This window comes from Oncorhynchus gorbuscha, linkage group LG13 (assembly GCF_021184085.1).
Source record: "Oncorhynchus gorbuscha isolate QuinsamMale2020 ecotype Even-year linkage group LG13, OgorEven_v1.0, whole genome shotgun sequence".
Classification (NCBI taxonomy): Eukaryota; Metazoa; Chordata; class Actinopteri; order Salmoniformes; family Salmonidae; genus Oncorhynchus; species Oncorhynchus gorbuscha.
Genome location: NC_060185.1, coordinates 60,785,965 through 60,802,479, shown reverse-complemented (window position 1 = coordinate 60,802,479; position 16,515 = coordinate 60,785,965). Strand labels below are relative to the sequence as shown.

The window sequence follows — 16,515 nt, the reverse complement described above, 5'->3', positions numbered from 1 at the left end:
TTGCTGAGTGAAAAGTTCTGTGCAACTTCCAGCGGACGTTTACTGTGAACACTGAGGCTGTACCAGCTTTAAGTTAGTTTTAACAGTGGCCAAGTAAGCTACTGTGGCTATTTGATCATCATTTAGGCCTACCAGAGTGGCCTACAATCAAAAACAAGAGAAAATGCATCCCATACAATTTTAACATTGTTCTACCATTGTTCTACCATTCAGCCTACATACAGTAGCAGCCAATGTGTGGTGTGCAATGTCGGTCTACATTCAGTGAGAAAACATTTTAAAAAACATGTCTTTCAGACAAGGTGACTGAAAATGTTGTGTTGTTTGATGCAAGGAACCATTTTACAAAATAAAATGCATTACTATTCCCATATAATTATTACAAACAAAAATACAAACTATCCTACCCTCTGCCTATTGGCTAATTAGCTTATTCAAGCTTGTCTCAAAATGCAATACTGCCCCATTAAGACAAAAAAAAAAGCTTGTTAACTGACTCGCTTTTCAAATATGTCTAGAAATGTGCACATTTTGTGCTCTTGTAGGAAGCAATCCCTCCCCTATCACTGACTACAAATGATATATAACTGGACTAATTAATCACTAAATAGCAAAGGATTTGAAACATTTTTGCAAACGGGGCTACATGCATCTCTTGCTTTGATCTCAAAACAAGCGAATCTACTCACGACCATAGCTTTAAACGTTCAACGTAGATGGCACAGATCCATAAATGGCAATGGTCTTTACATGTAGGCCTACGGGAGCTCTGATTGGCTGTGTACGGGCTGAATTGTACGGGCTGAGTTGTGCTCAGTAGCATCCTACTCCAAAAGAATCCTATTCCGAAGCGTTCTGCCTACAATAAAATTGCTTGCATAGTTTGTTTTGTTTCGGTATGTTGCATTGAAAATGGCTAATATTGTGTTGAATCGATCACAGTTGCCAAAGTAAAGGGATAGTTGATAGTGTTAACTAACAGGGAAAACTCTAGAAAGTTAATTGAAGTTCTGTCTCGTGCGTCTCTCTGTGGCTTGATATTTCTTATGCACTCTGTGTTGCAGTCCAGGGGGAGCTGCACGGCAGTCTAGGGATACTGCACGCACAGCTTGTAGCTTAGAGGGAACATTGGTCGTGACATAAACCTTTAAACACCATCCAGGATCTGATAACCTTTGACCTCTAGGAGTAGATCACTGATGGGCAATATCCTAATACTTGACACGGCTTCCTCTTCTTGTCTCCTTCCCTTGGATGCAACCGATAGGTGAAAGGTCTGGATAGATTTTCACCTTTGTGCCCTTGACCTGTCAAGTCCTTCAGATCAGCCAAAGGAGGGAAGGAAAGGAAGCTATTTAAGAGTATAAGGAAATGACCATGGAGACAGAGATCAGCTTACCAAACATGTACACACACACACACACACACACACACACACACACACACACACACACACACACACACACACACACACACACACACACACACACACACACACACACACACACACACTCCTCATATGACACCTTCTGGTCCTGGTATGTCACAGATTTCATAGATCTTGCCGGTGACGCAGGAAGTTAAGGCCGAAACTTGACTCCCCCCTCCCCCCACCTGCACGTGTGTGTGTGCGAGTGAGTGTGTGCACGTGCGTGCATGTGTGGTGTGTGTGATTGATGTCTCTATGTCATTGCCACAGATGACAGATGAAGGTGCCAGACATTGGCACTGTGCGTGTCTATGTGTGTGTGTGTTGGCGTAACTGTGTATGTACAGGTACGTGTTTAAAGCTCTGCTTGAGCCCTGGTTACACAGACAGACACACACACACATACAAACACACACACTCCTGTTTATACCATTAATTCCTCTAGTCAATCCTGGCCCTCCATCAGCCTGTCATCACCACGGCGGTTACCTCTCAGCTATACTGCGCATGACAAATCACACGCTCCGGTTACAGTCCCCTCTACCTCCAGCCCTGGCCACCTCCCTGTCCGTCGGCATGAGACTTTCATGTCCAATAGAAATAGAGGCACTGCAGGGGGCTCCTAGTGACCAACAGCCCATAATATCAATACTGGATTACTGCTTACTGAACACAGTCAGTGGTTGGGATAAGCTTAGAAGCTTGAAAGACTCTGTACCCCTGAACCCCCCCACTCTCCCCCATCCAGTGTGTCCCCTACTGCACCCTACCACCCCAGGAATCTTCTCTGGCCCCCTTGTATTGAGTCGTCAGTCTTTGCCAGGGCAGGTTCACTGTGGTGTTTATGGCTGGGGGAGCTGGAGGAGCGGAGCAGGGGAAGTGGAGAGTACTGGGGGGCTATTAATACCTAGGACACTGGGGACTTTAGGAGTGGAAGGGGGAGGGAGGGTAGGGGGGTGAAGAGAGACAGGGGCAGGCAGGGGTGTGAGAATGAAGGAGGGGGGAGAAAGACAGGGGCACACAGGAGGGAGTCAATGATGCCTGTGTCCAAAAAAAAGAGGGAGAGGAGGAGATCAGAGATCAAATGTGATGGTCGAGAGAATAGGACTGTTCCAGAGAATACTGCCGAGGTACAGGAGTGACAGACTGCATGCAGAGAATGGATGAGCGACTAAAACGTTGCAAAGTGGGTGGAGACAGAGGAGGAGGAGGAAGAGGAGGAAGAGGAGGAGAAGGATGAGGATAGTTATCTTTTTAAACGTGGGCTTCACTGTAAGGAAGTGGTTAGGCCGCAACAATAACTCCTATAATGGCCTATGGGAAAAGCATGTCTGCAGCCAGAGCTGATTAGCATCAGAACACAAAGCTAGGCTACTCTAACCCAGGCCCAACGCCAGTATGGATCCCATTTACCTGCACAGCCAGGGGCAAGCTCTGAAGGTGGATGGGAGGAGAAGCAAGAGAGTCAATAGCGAGGGAGGCAAAGGGAGAGTAAATCAAATCAAATCAAAGTTTATTAGTCACGTGCGCTGAATACAACAGAGCTTACAGTGAAATGCTCACTTACAGGCTCTAACCAATAGTGCAAAAAAAGGTGTTAGGTGAACAACAAGTATGTAAAGAAGTAAAAACAACAGTAAAAAGACAGGCTCTATACAGTAGCGAGGCTATAAAAGTAGCGAGGCTACATACAGACACCGATTAGTCAGGCTGATTGAGGTAGTATGTACATGTAGATATGGTTAAAGTGACTATGCATATATGATAAACAGAGAGTAGCAGTAGAGTAAAAGAAGGGTTGGTGCTATGTGCATTTGCGTTCTATGATCTTAAACACTATGGGAGACTTGAGATTCACACGGTGCACTACGACTTTATTTTAGCGTGTTCGGCAGCACTAGGTGTTTACATAGTTCTCTCTGAGCACAGCATCCTGGCATGGTCAAAGATCCTGCTCTGACCTGCTGTAGCTCCTGGTGTTCTAACTGCTCTGGCTGCCTGAACCGCTCCTTGCAGCTTCCTTTTTTTAACTGCATCTCCACAGTCAACATGAGTAAAGCCAACAATATCAGGGCGGCCTTTTACTGTCAGGTCAGGGGAAGGTGACGATTGGCACCAAGCCAGTGGAGGAGAGGCGTTGTGTTTGGCTCGGCCGGTCAGAGAGAGGGGATGGGATGACCGTGACGGAGCGGGACGACTGTGTCGTCCATGGGAAGGCCTACTATGTGGATCGCTGACACACGCGCACACGCACACACACACACACACCTGCTCCGCTCAGGTGAATCCATCCAGATGTTCTACAGTAGAACATTCCACCTGTGGCGCCGTGTGTTTGGACATCTGGAGCAGTTTACACACCGTAACCATGCCAACACATATACTACGCCCCCAATGAACACACTCCTCTGCCAACACACACACACACATCCAACAGTTTTATCTCATCTGTAGCTTACAACCCCCAGGTACCCCTTTAGCCCCAGCTCTAAACTTACAACTTCTTCTCTGACTTTTCAGTCGATGAGTTTGGGCTTGAACACTCTGTGTTTATATTTCCTTCAGGTCCTCCTGGAAAGCGTGGAAGGATGGGAAGAAGAGGTGATCCCGGTAAGTGTCACATCTCTCTCTTAAGCTGTATTTTTGTGCTGTCGTCATCGCCACCTTCTCCTCTTTCTGCTCTACATTCCCTCTCTCCTCTTTCCCCACATCTTTCTTCCTCTTCCCATCTCCTAATTCCCCGTCTTTCCCCTCCCTCTGCTCCATCCCCATCTCTCCAACCTCTCTCTCTCTCTCTCTCTCTCTCTCTCTCTCTCTCTCTCTCTCTCTCTCTCTCTCTCTCTCTCTCTCTCTCTCTCTCTCTCTCTCTCTCTCTCTCATGGACATGCAGGATGTGGTAGTGTGCTTGGACAGTCTGTGAACCGTGACTCAAAACAGTCTGTGATAGAATAGAGCAGGCCTTTCTTCCTGTCCCTCCGTATCCAACCTATCGCTAACGTTGGCCACGTGGTCGCATTAACGTGTGTTAGTGGTGCAGCCTGAGCAGTAGCAGCTGCTCCAGTGGTAAGACGAGGTTAGTGACATTGGCAACGTCACTGTCCTCCCTTCTCCTTCAGTGTGTTATGGTTTCTCTTATACCGCAAAACACTTATTGGGTAAATGAACAAAGCACAGACCTGAAATCGGTGCATTGTAACCGAACCGTTTCGTGTAGAAATCCTCAATAAGTCTCTCTCACTCTTTGACTGGGTCATCCAACAAATATAGCTTCTTTAAAAAAAAACGTTGACTCATTGTCAGATTAAAGAGACGTGTTTTTGAGTCTGCTTAGTCCAGCCTGTCTGTAGTGTAAGAACACTAGAAGGTATTATCACCGACTGTGGTGTGCCTGTGTGTCTGAGAGGGAAAAACCTCTTTGAGTCGTGGTTGCGGTCAAGACGGAGTCACGGTCCCCACGATCGCGGATGAGGACCATGTTGACTCACTCATGGATCACTGACGACTGTTACGAGAAATCGAGGCTCTTACCGTCAAGGAGACACGCCCAGATCTTTTTGTGAGATATTGTCTCATCTAAATTTGCCGTATCAAATAGTACAAAGAAGTGGATGGTACCGCTTGCTACTATCAGATGGTAGTAAACCGTGACTCAAAACACACAGCTACATAGGTGCCTTGTGTGACTTAGTGTCTTCCGTGCCTCAAACATGCGATGATGAACGTTATGGTTCACCCAATGTCAGATTATTCACATAATTATGTAAACATAGCCAGAAAATGGTTATATAGTGTTTTGTGCATTATAGGACATCCACATTCACCATAAACTTTTCCAGTTCTTCCCTGTCTCATATTCCTCCATATTTCCTCCTATTTATTCTCATACCCAACCATCAGACCGTTGCTTGATCTACCCAGATTGGAGCTGAAAGCCCTCTCTGCTCTGTTCACAGTCCATCAGGCCATTATCAGGACAGCTAAATGGCCATGTTTTGCATCAGGGCCCTAAGTCGTTCCAGCCGCGTGGCGTTCTCAGGATGGAGTTCAAAGACGGACCGATGGAGCGTTTTGTATTCATGTGGAGATGCTAGTTCTTGTTGTCCCAGGACTGGGGAAATGTGTGGTTCTGTTTAGATCTGCCTTTGCCTGGAAAATTGTTTTTGTTTCATGTCCATAAGGACGCAGCCTGGTTAGGTTGTTGTGTTGCCCCGGCTCTGGCTGGTTATTACACCATGCTCTGTTTGTGTGACGAAAAATGTTCATCTATTTGAAAAACAAAGAGGAAGTTAAATACACACACAGTTCAGAGTAAAAATGAGGGACAATGAGATCATGGGAGTCGTTCACACAGGCCCGCACACACGCGCACACACACACAAATGCAAACACACAGATAAACACACACACACACACACACAAACAGTGCCAGTAAAGGGAGGACCACCTGCCTCAGTGTTTCCCCTATATTCATTTAGCAGCGGTGGCCCACTGCTAAATTGTTGCCACCTCTGCAAAAAATATGATGTAATTATCTGGCTGGTGTGTTTGTTTACGTAGCTGTCTGGGCCAGTAGGTCCTTGTCCTAGTGTCTAGACGCCCATAAACCTCATTGACTTTCATGCCTCATAAACCACAACACCTTTTTCCTCTCACGTTTGTTCCTTACCTCTTTTCTTGTCCCTTCACTCCCTTCACTACTCTCCCTCTCTCTTTCTCCCACCCCTCTCTCCCTCTCCTCTCTTCTCTCCTCTGTACCATCCACCACTCTCCCAGCTAGCACATAATGTTCTGAGAACCATGTGTTTTTTAGAGCTTGGTGAGAGCGTGGTTGTACTATAATTATTTTGCATACAACCTTCCCACAATGTTCTGGGAATGGTGCAGGATACCCAGCTAGCACATAACGTTCTGAGAACCTTAGGTGGGAATTACAGTACTTCAGCATAACATTTCCTACATGTTTCCTCATGGTTCAATTTAAAGTAAGGTTCTCAAATTCTTCAGAGAACTTTAAGAAACAACGTTTCTTCTGTGGGAATTTCAGTACTTCTACAGATTTCTATATAAAGTAATGTTCTCAGAACATTAAGAACACTTTCCTTAAAAAAACACAAGAAATCATAAGTAAAGTTCAAACAATGTTCTAAGAATGTTATTTAAGAACATATACAGTACATTCCATTCTCAGCTTTAACATAACACTCTCTTTCCTCTATCTTGTTAGCGGGAGACAAGTGTTTCCAATCACATCATTGGTGTGCACTGTGTGATTCATACCAATTTTGAGTAGGCATCGCCTACTAATTGCCGACTAGTTGGTTGATTATGTCATTGGAAACACTTACCTTTCTATATATTTTTTTACTACAAAACATAGAAACGTGCCATTTTCACATATGTTGATGTCGGGGTGATGCTGGAGATAAATATAAGAAGTTGAAACGTTGTGACATTCTCTTTTAAATGTATTCGGGTGTGTTGGCCGTGCCCTCTAATCCTGCCCACTAAGCTTGAAATTGGTTTTTTTAAACAAGGCTAGCTCCATCCTGGTGGCGTGGTGGACTAATTCCTTTGGTCGAGAACAAAAGATCATAAGTTTGAATCTCACTGATGCCATGACACAATAAAAAAAGACATGTGTTTGTATGATTAATGGCCAAGCAACTAAATCAAATCAAATCAAATCAAATCAAATTTATTTATATAGCCCTTCGTACATCAGCTGATATCTCAAAGTGCTGTACAGAAACCCAGCCTAAAACCCCAAACAGCAAACACATGTCCATGTGTCCTATCTGTGCTTGGAGTTGAAAAGAGTTGACCCAGACTAAAGAAAGCAGTGTTATTAAAAGCCTTATTGAAACCTTTTTCCACAAAGGTTATTGAATTACCATCAATTCACCTAGAATTTGCGTTCTCAGAACGTTAATAAAACCTCCCAGGGAAACCTTCAGGGAACCATAATAAAACATTCTCAGAACCTACAAATGATTGTTTCTAGAACAGGTGGAAATACATTTTGAAAAAGTCCCGTTTCACCGGGGTCAGGAAACGTATGACTTCGTTCCCAGAACGTCCAAGGAACCAAATGTGCTAGCTGGGCTCACACTCCACCTCTCTCCTTACCCCTCCATTCCTTTCTCTTCCTCTTCCTCTGTTTTTCACTTCTCCATTAGCTCAGATCACTGATTAGATTCTAAACATGATCAGTAATTAAACAGTAATTGCACAGCTACAACAGTAACAAAAAAACACATGTTATTGGTCGCGTACCCATATTTTGCAGATGTTATCGCAGGTGCAGCGAAATGCTTAAGTTTTTAGCTCCAACAGTGCAGTGACACCTAACAATACAAAACAATGCACATAAAGGTGTATACAGCAGTAGGTATATAGGGTATCTCAGTGACCTTGTGGTTAGAGTGTCTGCCCTGAGATTGGAAAGTTGGGAGTTCAAACCCCCCAGCCTAGTCATACCCAATGTGTCTCTGCTTGGCACTCAGAATTAAGGAGATAGACTATGATCTCCCTATGATAGACTAGCGTCCTGTCTAGGGGGTGTACTTATATATCACGCTGCCTAATGCTATAGGAACAGTAGATAGGCTCCTGAGCCTTTCCGACTTGCACAAACCAAGGCCACTTACTTTAATACCCCACTACTCCGGAACTGTCTGTTTCCACTCAGACTCGACCCATTCTGACATCTATTACCTACTTTAATACCCCCACTACTCCTGAACTGTCTGTTTCCACTCAGACTAGACCCATTCTGATGTCTATTACTCCATCAGTTGTTGTTGTAGTTGTATTGCTGGCATGTTTCCCTTTCAGTGTTGGGGCCCCACCCCCGAATGAAAGCGTGCCATTCGTTGTTATTACAGAGACATCAGAATGAACCTTTTCATGATTGGTTTGATCCAAATAAACAACATTAGTCAGAAATCAAAGGCTGTATGTTAATCTTAATAAGGCTCAACTGGTCCTCTGTGTTTCCTCTTCATCAGTTTAGTCAGGATTGTTGGTTTTAGACCAGAGTGGAGACTTCTCCAACAGTTCATGCTAAGAGTTAATAGAGAGAGGGACAGAGAGAGAAGAGGAGGAGAGGGAGAGAAAGAAAGGCAGAGAGAGAGAGAGAGACAGATGGAGTGAATGATGGAAGAGGAGAAAGAACGAGAGGGAGGGAGAGAAAGAGAGGGAGAGATCGCCTATCTCTGAAAAAGAACATTTCAGTACAGTCAGGAAAACAATAAAGGAACAGTCTGAGCTTTGAGAGGATATCCCAGGCCCAGACAGCTTTAAAACCATTCTGATTCAAACCCCTTCTGATTCTTATCTGGGATGTGGGGCCATTAAACTCAAGCCTTCCTTTTTATATCACACTTTCTATTTCCTTTCCTTTTTTCAACGTACCAATATGTCCCTGTAAAACTCTGAATCACTTTCCGGCCTAATGCAAAACACAGCCATAACCCAGAAGTCAACTCAGTGTGTGCTAGTCTGTTTGTCATAAGGCTCTTACCACAAGCTCTATTGGCAATAACCTTAATGGGCTCTTTCTGTAAGATATGTATATCTTTAACTATATCCCCGATCTAAAATACCAAAGTACAAACATTTGTCTGTTTTAATTGCTGTACAAACCAGAAAATGTTGTAACAAAACGTTGAATGCATTATACCAGTACTAATAATTGTTTTCTCTTCTCTTTTTTCTGTTTGTTTGTTTGTTTGTTTGTTTATTTGTGTTTGTTTGTTTGTTTATTGCAGGAGCTCCAGTAAGTACCATCCAGGATGTATCACACACGCACACACACACACACACACGCGCGCACACACACACACACACACACACACCCAGTGCCAGTAGATGGACCAAACGGAGGAGTGTGTGTGTGTGTGTGTGTGTGTGTGTGTGTGTGTGTGTGTGTGTGTGTGTGTGTGTGTGTGTGTGTGTGTGTGTGTGTGTGTGTGTGTGTGTGTGTGTGTGTGTGTGTGTGTGTGTGTAGGTGTGTGTGTGTGTGTGTGTGTGTGTGTGTGTGTGTGTGTGTGTGTGTGTGTGTGTGTGTGTGTGTGTGTGTGTGTGTGTGTGTGTGTGTGTGTGTGTGTGTGTGTGTGTGTGTGTGTGTGTGTGTGTGTGTGTGTGTGTGTGTTTTGAGTATTCCGTGCAGAGCGTTAGAGAGCAGGTCAGGGTGGTGAATGGTAAATGTTCCGGGTGTAGAAGACTGCTGCTGCCGCTTCCCATCCTGGGTCCTGTTCCTTGGAAGAGAGAGAGCTGGGATATCACACAGCTGCCGCATCCTGTCCTGGGTCCTGTTCCTTGGAAGAGAGAGAGCTGGGATATCACACAGCTGCCGCTACCCGTCCTGGGTCCTGTTCCTTGGAAGAGAGAGAGCTGGGATATCACACAGCTGCCGCTACCCGTCCTGGGTCCTGTTCCTTGGAAGAGAGAGAGCTGGGATATCACACAGCTGCCGCTACCCGTCCTGGGTCCTGTTCCTTGGAAGAGAGAGAGCTGGGATATCACACAGCTGCCGCTACCCATCCTGGGTCCTGTTCCTTGGAAGAGAGAGAGCTGGGATATCACACAGCTGCCACTACCCGTCCTGGGTCCTGTTCCTTGGAAGAGAGAGAGCTGGGATATCACACAGCTGCTCACTGGGTCTGCGTCCCAAATGGCACTCGATTCCCTATATAGGTCATTACTTTTGACCACAGCTCTGATAGGGTGCCTTTTGGGATGCAGGCTGGCATACTGTCTCTCTGAGAGGGCAGATATAAGAGGGATAGAATCCTGTTTACATAGTCAGTAGTTTATATGAGATCCTTATAGGGGATCGCTGTGCGCTATAGTTCATTGAACCACGCTCGTATCTTGTCTCCAGACGGTGTGTTTGCATGTGTTACAGTAAGGTGTTTTGATGGTGAATGTTGTTTTGTTGGTCGTCTGCTCTAACAATTGTTATGGTGTGTGCTTTACTCTCTCTAACCTCACCAGGGCAAGACTGGGAGAGATGGATACCCGGTAAATTTAATTGACTTTTTTTAGATTCTCTTAGCCTATTTTGGGCTACTATCCCCTCCATCAAAAGTTTTTCTGTCTTCTCTTTTTTGGGTGATCCTTTTCTTCTCCCCACCCCTCTCCTCTCCTTATTCCTTGCCTTGTTTACTTACTTCTAACATCAACGAGTGTGTTCTCAACAATGATTAATATAATTCCTGCTCTGTGCGTCAACTGAAAATGTCTGTAGACACACACACAGCCCAGTGTGATTAGCGTGGGCTAATTGGTTTATCACCCCAGGTCTGTTCCCAGCCCCACGTCTTGTAATGATGACATCATGGCTGCTGCCTGCTAACAGCAGACAGATCAGAGCCATAGCAGCAGTGTTGCATTAGAAGACTTTTCAGTGTGACGCTCAAATAACTCACTGGTTCAGTTTGATAGATTATTTCATCAAGTGTCATCGGCCAGTCTTTGAGGGTCTGGAGTTAAATAGTTCATCTACTTCCACACAATCCCTTGTAACCTCAGACCAATAGGTATATTCGACTTCTGTTCAATAGATAACCTAGTGCGGTCGAGTGCGGAGTTGTCACGCTCTCATCTCTCTGTTAAACTGTGATCTGGTGGCCTCTAGTGGTCATATGGGAAACTCCAACTCTCTGTTCCACTCAGTATGGGCATGATTCCCTGTCTCTCTGGTCTCTGCGGTCTGATTGGTGATGGTTGGTGTTTTAGTCGCAATGAGAATCAACATAGATTACCTCTGCGTACAAATTTGTTTGTGAGTCTGTTTGTCTGTGCGTCTTTATGCTAATATGGTTCCTTTTTGTCCCCCCCTTCCCGTCCCCCTTGGTGTCAGGGGAACATGCCTCGTCCCATCTAGGGTGATCGTTGTTTGATGATCTTGAGAGTTCCAGGGCTGGCTGTCCTTATAGGATACTATTTTTGTTAGACAGCAGAGTAATTATGAGGATGAGGGACCTCTGGGCCAAAGTAGGTATTCCGGGCTCGGTGTCTATGGCGTTCGGATCCCTGCTCTGGTCTCAGAAGAAGACGGAAACAACTCAGACAGGTTCGGCCCTCGCATACCGCCTTCTCCTTAAGCTCGTTCAAGTCCTGTTCCGCCACGGAGCCCGAACTGAAGTCTATGTCGGATGTCATGGAGGCCCAGTGGGTGCCTAACCTCCTGGAACCCCCAGCACACACACAGATCAACTACATGGTTATAGACTTGGAAGGAGGTCCACGGCCCTCCTCAACGGTGGAGTACAGCTGCCGGGCCAACATACTGACCAGGGGTATGTACCCAGCTCAGCTGACCACGGTGGGCATGCAGCAGCTGTATGAGCTGGGAGAGAGGCTGAGGAAGAGGTCCATCCAGGACACAGACTTCATCAACCCACAGAGGTCTATGTGTGTTCCACTAACATTGTGAGGACAATAGAGTTTTTGCCAAGTGTCTGGTGGCTGTGGAGATGATCTACAGACCCAGAACCTGCAGCTGTGTGTGGGTCCCCTCTTCCACACCCTGATGGGCAAAATAAAAGACACACTACAGGGCACAACCTCAGAGCTCAACAGGAAGCTGTTCCTCTGCCCACGACACCACTCAGATCCGCTGTCTCGTGGCTCTGCGGGTTTTTGACATGCAATGGCCACCGAACGCTGCTGACATCACCCTGGAGCTGCATCAACACAGGCACACCAAAGACGCCTTCGTCAAAGTGTCCTACATTGGCAAGGACCAGTTGATTCTAGGCTGTAGAGGAGTCTACTGCCCCTGGCATGAATACAAACAGGCAGGCTTTCTCTAAGGATTCACTGTCATCTGAACTCCATGAGTCGCTCTGCAACCGCACAGAGGGCGTGGCCGACCTCTGAGGCTTCCACGACACCTCCTCACCTTTGACCCCCAGCGCTGCCCCCTGCACTCACTGTTACCAGCCACCGTGTTTACATGCCACCAGAGACATTCACTCTCCAGCCCTTGCCGAGCTTTAGCCAGTGTATTCGAGTGTACAGTATGTTAGGATACCTCACTGTTTGAACCAGGAGTGGGCAAACCTTTTGGCTCGAGGTTCATATCAGGATTTAGATTTGTTTTTTCAAAATCTATTTGCCTAAAAAGAAAATAGGAAAATAGGTCCATTATAATCTTTACATCATTCCTGTCTAGTTTTAGACATTCGTGTGATCTGGAGTGTTTTTGTAAACCAAAATAATCATTCCTCCCACATTTATTTGATTAGTATTGGTCTCGCGGGCCGAGTATGCTCACCCCTGGTTTTAATGCACATAGGTAAGGGTAGCTTCACTGTCAAAGTGTATAACTGGCTTTGAAACCACACCCAGGGCAATGGAAATCCTGTGTGCTACTGCTCCTACTGGTTACTGTTTAAGATAGTCCCGTGTGTCTGAGTTGGTAGCGCATGGTGCTTGCAACACCAGGGTTGTGGGTTTGATTCTCATGGGGGTCCAGTATGAAAATGCATGCGCTCACTACTGTAAATGGCTCTGGATTAGAGTGTCTGCTATATGACTGAAATGTTACGCATGGTAACAGTGATTATTGGGAATGTTGGGATGTCCAGCCTGTATGGGGTTCCCAGATTCCCAGGGCTGCCTGGCTGCTCTCTGCTCTGCCTGGCACCGGGAAGCCTTCCTGACGGGAAATGCCTGCTACTAATTAGTCACAGGTGGGGGCAAAAATGTGTGTGTGCACATGAGAGAGTGTGTCTCTTTGTATGCTTTTGTGTCTGTCCATTTTTGCACAAGCATGTGTGCGTTGGGGTACGTGTGGTTTTATTTGTTTGGGTGTATGGCAGTGTCTGTACCGTATTACGCTTAGTGAATATTACAGTACGCCAACGAACTTCAATCATAACATCATTCATTATGAGTGTCTGTTCTTCCAATTGGTTCACCCTTCTAACCCCAACCTGACCTCCCTTCCCCCCTTCCCCTGCTTTACAGTAACGTATTCATGGTTCACTTTAGATCTAGAAACTCGCCAGTCCAATACAGTTAGGTCTCTGAGACACTCCTGTGAGAACTCTGGTCGAGTGTGAGATTCAGTAGAATACACAGTGGATGAATCATGTGGTTCATTAGCTCAGACGGCAGGCTGGTCCATGGTCTAATGATCATGCTTACCATAATGTTACTGGAGGTCTAGCTAGAATCCACATGAGACATGAGCTGGTCTCTCTCTCTCTCTGCATCTGTCTCCGTCTGTCTCCATCTGTCTCGCTGTCCCTGTCTCTCTCAATGTATCTGTATTTGTCTCTGTATCTCTCTCTCCCTGTCTCTCCCTCTGGCAACCTGTTCTCTGACTGCCCTCAAGTGTGTGTGTGTGTGTGTGTGTGTGTGTGTGTGTGTGTGTGTGTGTGTGTGTGTGTGTGTGTGTGTGTGTGTGTGTGTGTGTGTGTGTGTGTGTGTGTGTGTGTGTGTGTGTGTGTGTGTGTGTGTGTGTGTGTGTGTGTGTGTGTGTGTGTGTGTGTGTGTGTGTACTCGAATGCCTGCACATTTGTCTGCGTAAACTCTGTCCAAACTCCATCTGTCCATAATCTCCATAATATTTTCTCATCAACACAAATGGCAATGTCTGATCAGGATGTATTGTGCCTAGGGTTGCAGAGGGAGGGTATATTACTAGAAACCTTTGAAGTTTACCAGCAAACTGGGGTGGCAGGTGCATTGGGCCAATACCCGAAAAGTTGCTAGATCGAGTAAAATGTACAAATCTGTCGTTCTGCCCCTGAACTAGCTAGTTAACCCACTGTTCCCTGGTAGGCCATCATTGTAAATAACAATTTGATCTTAGCTGACTTGCCTAGTCAAATGAAGGTCAAATAAATGACCATCATTTTGGTAGGTTTCAAGTTTGACACCTTTTTGAGTACTTCAGATTATCACGGGTGTCTGTAATTATCTCTGGCCTTCTGTGTGGCCTTATCACATTTGAATGCAATAAGAAGATTTTTAAAAAATTAAAATTAGGACAAAGCTGTGAAACATTATCCAAAACTTAAACAATCAACTTAGTGAATACCATTGGTGTTTAATATGAGGGTTTCAGCATGAAATCTCCTTTATATATCTTATCACTTGTTTCATTTGTCAATATGTCTTTGTTGTAAATGTTTTGGTGCAAAACTGATGTCAGTTTAGAAAAAAGTCAATAGTTGAAATCAGCTCAATGTAATTGAAGAATCCATAGAATCTAACCACTTCTGGGAAAATGAGAAAACTCTTTGTGCTGTTTGTTTAGAGTTATCTATCCAAAACGCAGATGTATGGATAAACCACTTCAATCTTTTTGGCTCTATAACAAAGAACAAATAGAAAAAAACATATACATGCTCAAATACAAATCTTAGAATCAACTATTAAAGACTACCAGAACCCACTGGATTCCCCAATTACATTGAATGAAATACAGGACAAAATACAAACCCTTCAACCCAAAAAGGCCTGTGGTAAAAGGGCACAAGGCGCGACCCAGATGCAGACATGGAAGGCAGATGTTTAATAAATATCAAGACTCAAACCAATCCAAAAGGGGTCGTGGACAGGTCGTGGACAGGCAAAAGGTCAAAACCAGTTCAGGAGGTACAGAGTGGCAGGCAGGCTCGAGGTCAGGGCAGGTAGAATGGTCAGGCAGGCGCGTACCGAGTCCAGAAAACGGGCAATGGTCAAAAACCGCGAGGACTAGCAAAAGAGAATAGAAGCAGGAGTACGGGAAAAACGCTGCTTGACTTGAAAGGCATACAAGACGAACTGGCACAGAGAGACAGGAAACACAGGGAGAAATACACCAGGGAAATAAGTGACACCTGGAGGGGGAGGAGACAATCACAAGACAGGTGAAACAGATCAGGGTGTGGCATGTGGGGTTGATGGTATCCCAAATGAAATGATAAAATATACAGACCACAAATTCCAATTGGCTATACTTAAACGCTTTAACATCATCCTCAGCTCTGGCATATTCCCCAATATTTGGAACCCAGGACTGATCATCCCAATCCACAAAAGTAGAGACAAATTTGACCCCAATAACTACTGTGGGATATGCGTCAACAGCAAAATTGGCAAAATCCACTACATTATCATTAACAGCAGACTCATACATTTCCTCAGCGAAAACAGTGTACTGAGCAAATGTCACATTGGCTTTTTACCAATTTACAGTACAACAGACCACGTATTCACCCTGCACACTCTAATTGACAAACAAACAAACACAAACAAAGGCAACGTCTTCTCATGCTTTTGATGCAATTTGGAATGATGGCCCGCTATACAAATTGATAGAAAGGTGTGTTGGTGGAAACACATATGACATTATAAAATCCATGTACACAAACAACAAGTGTGCGGTTAAAATGTATTTAAAAAACAAACACATTTCTTTCCACAGGGCCGGGGGTGAGACAGGGATGCAGCTTAAGCCCCACCCTCTTCAACATACACAGTACCAGTGAAAAGTTTGGACACACCTACTCATACACCTACTCATACTCATTTCTTTATTTTTCCTATTTTCAACATTGTCGAATAATAGTGAAGACATCAGAACTATGAAATCACACTTATGGAACCACCCTTTGCCTTGATGACAGCTTTGCGCACTACTGGCATTATCTCAACCAGCTTCACCTGTAATGCTTTTCCAACAGTCTTGAAGGAGTTCCCACATATGCTGAGCACTTGTTAGCTGCTTCCCCTTCTCTCTGCGGTCCAACTCATCCCAAACCATCTCAGTTGGATTGAGGTCTGGTGATTGTGGAGGCCAGGTCATCTGATGCAGGACTCCATCACTACCCGTTACACAGCCTGGAGGTGTGTTGGATCATTGTCCTATTGAAAAATAAATTATAGTCCCACTAAGCACAAACCAGATGGGATCGCGTATCGCTGCAGAATGCTGTGGTAGCCATGCTGGTTAAGCGTGCCTTCAATTCTAAATAAATCACAGACAGTGTCACCAGCAAAGCACCCCCAAACCATCACACCTCCTCCTCCATGCTTCACGGTGGGAACCACACATGCGACGATCATCCCTTCACTTACTCTCC

The 16,515-nt window shown here is 45.2% G+C and overlaps 1 protein-coding gene across 9 annotated transcripts in view; it reads left to right on the top strand.

The window, feature by feature from the left end:
- The window catches only part of LOC123993242 (collagen alpha-1(XXIII) chain-like), a 208,331-nt gene that overhangs the window by 147,185 nt on the left and 44,631 nt on the right, over window positions 1-16,515 (top strand). For 6 of the 9 annotated variants that reach the window (XM_046295161.1, XM_046295165.1, XM_046295167.1 and 3 more), the window contains 3 exons: window positions 3,995-4,039; window positions 9,199-9,206; window positions 10,427-10,453. In XM_046295161.1, the coding sequence (XP_046151117.1) occupies window positions 3,995-4,039; window positions 9,199-9,206; window positions 10,427-10,453 (80 nt within the window). The remainder of the gene's footprint in view (window positions 1-3,994; window positions 4,040-9,198; window positions 9,207-10,426; window positions 10,454-16,515) is intronic. The other 3 variants (XM_046295168.1, XM_046295164.1, XM_046295166.1) reach the window with 1 other exon arrangement.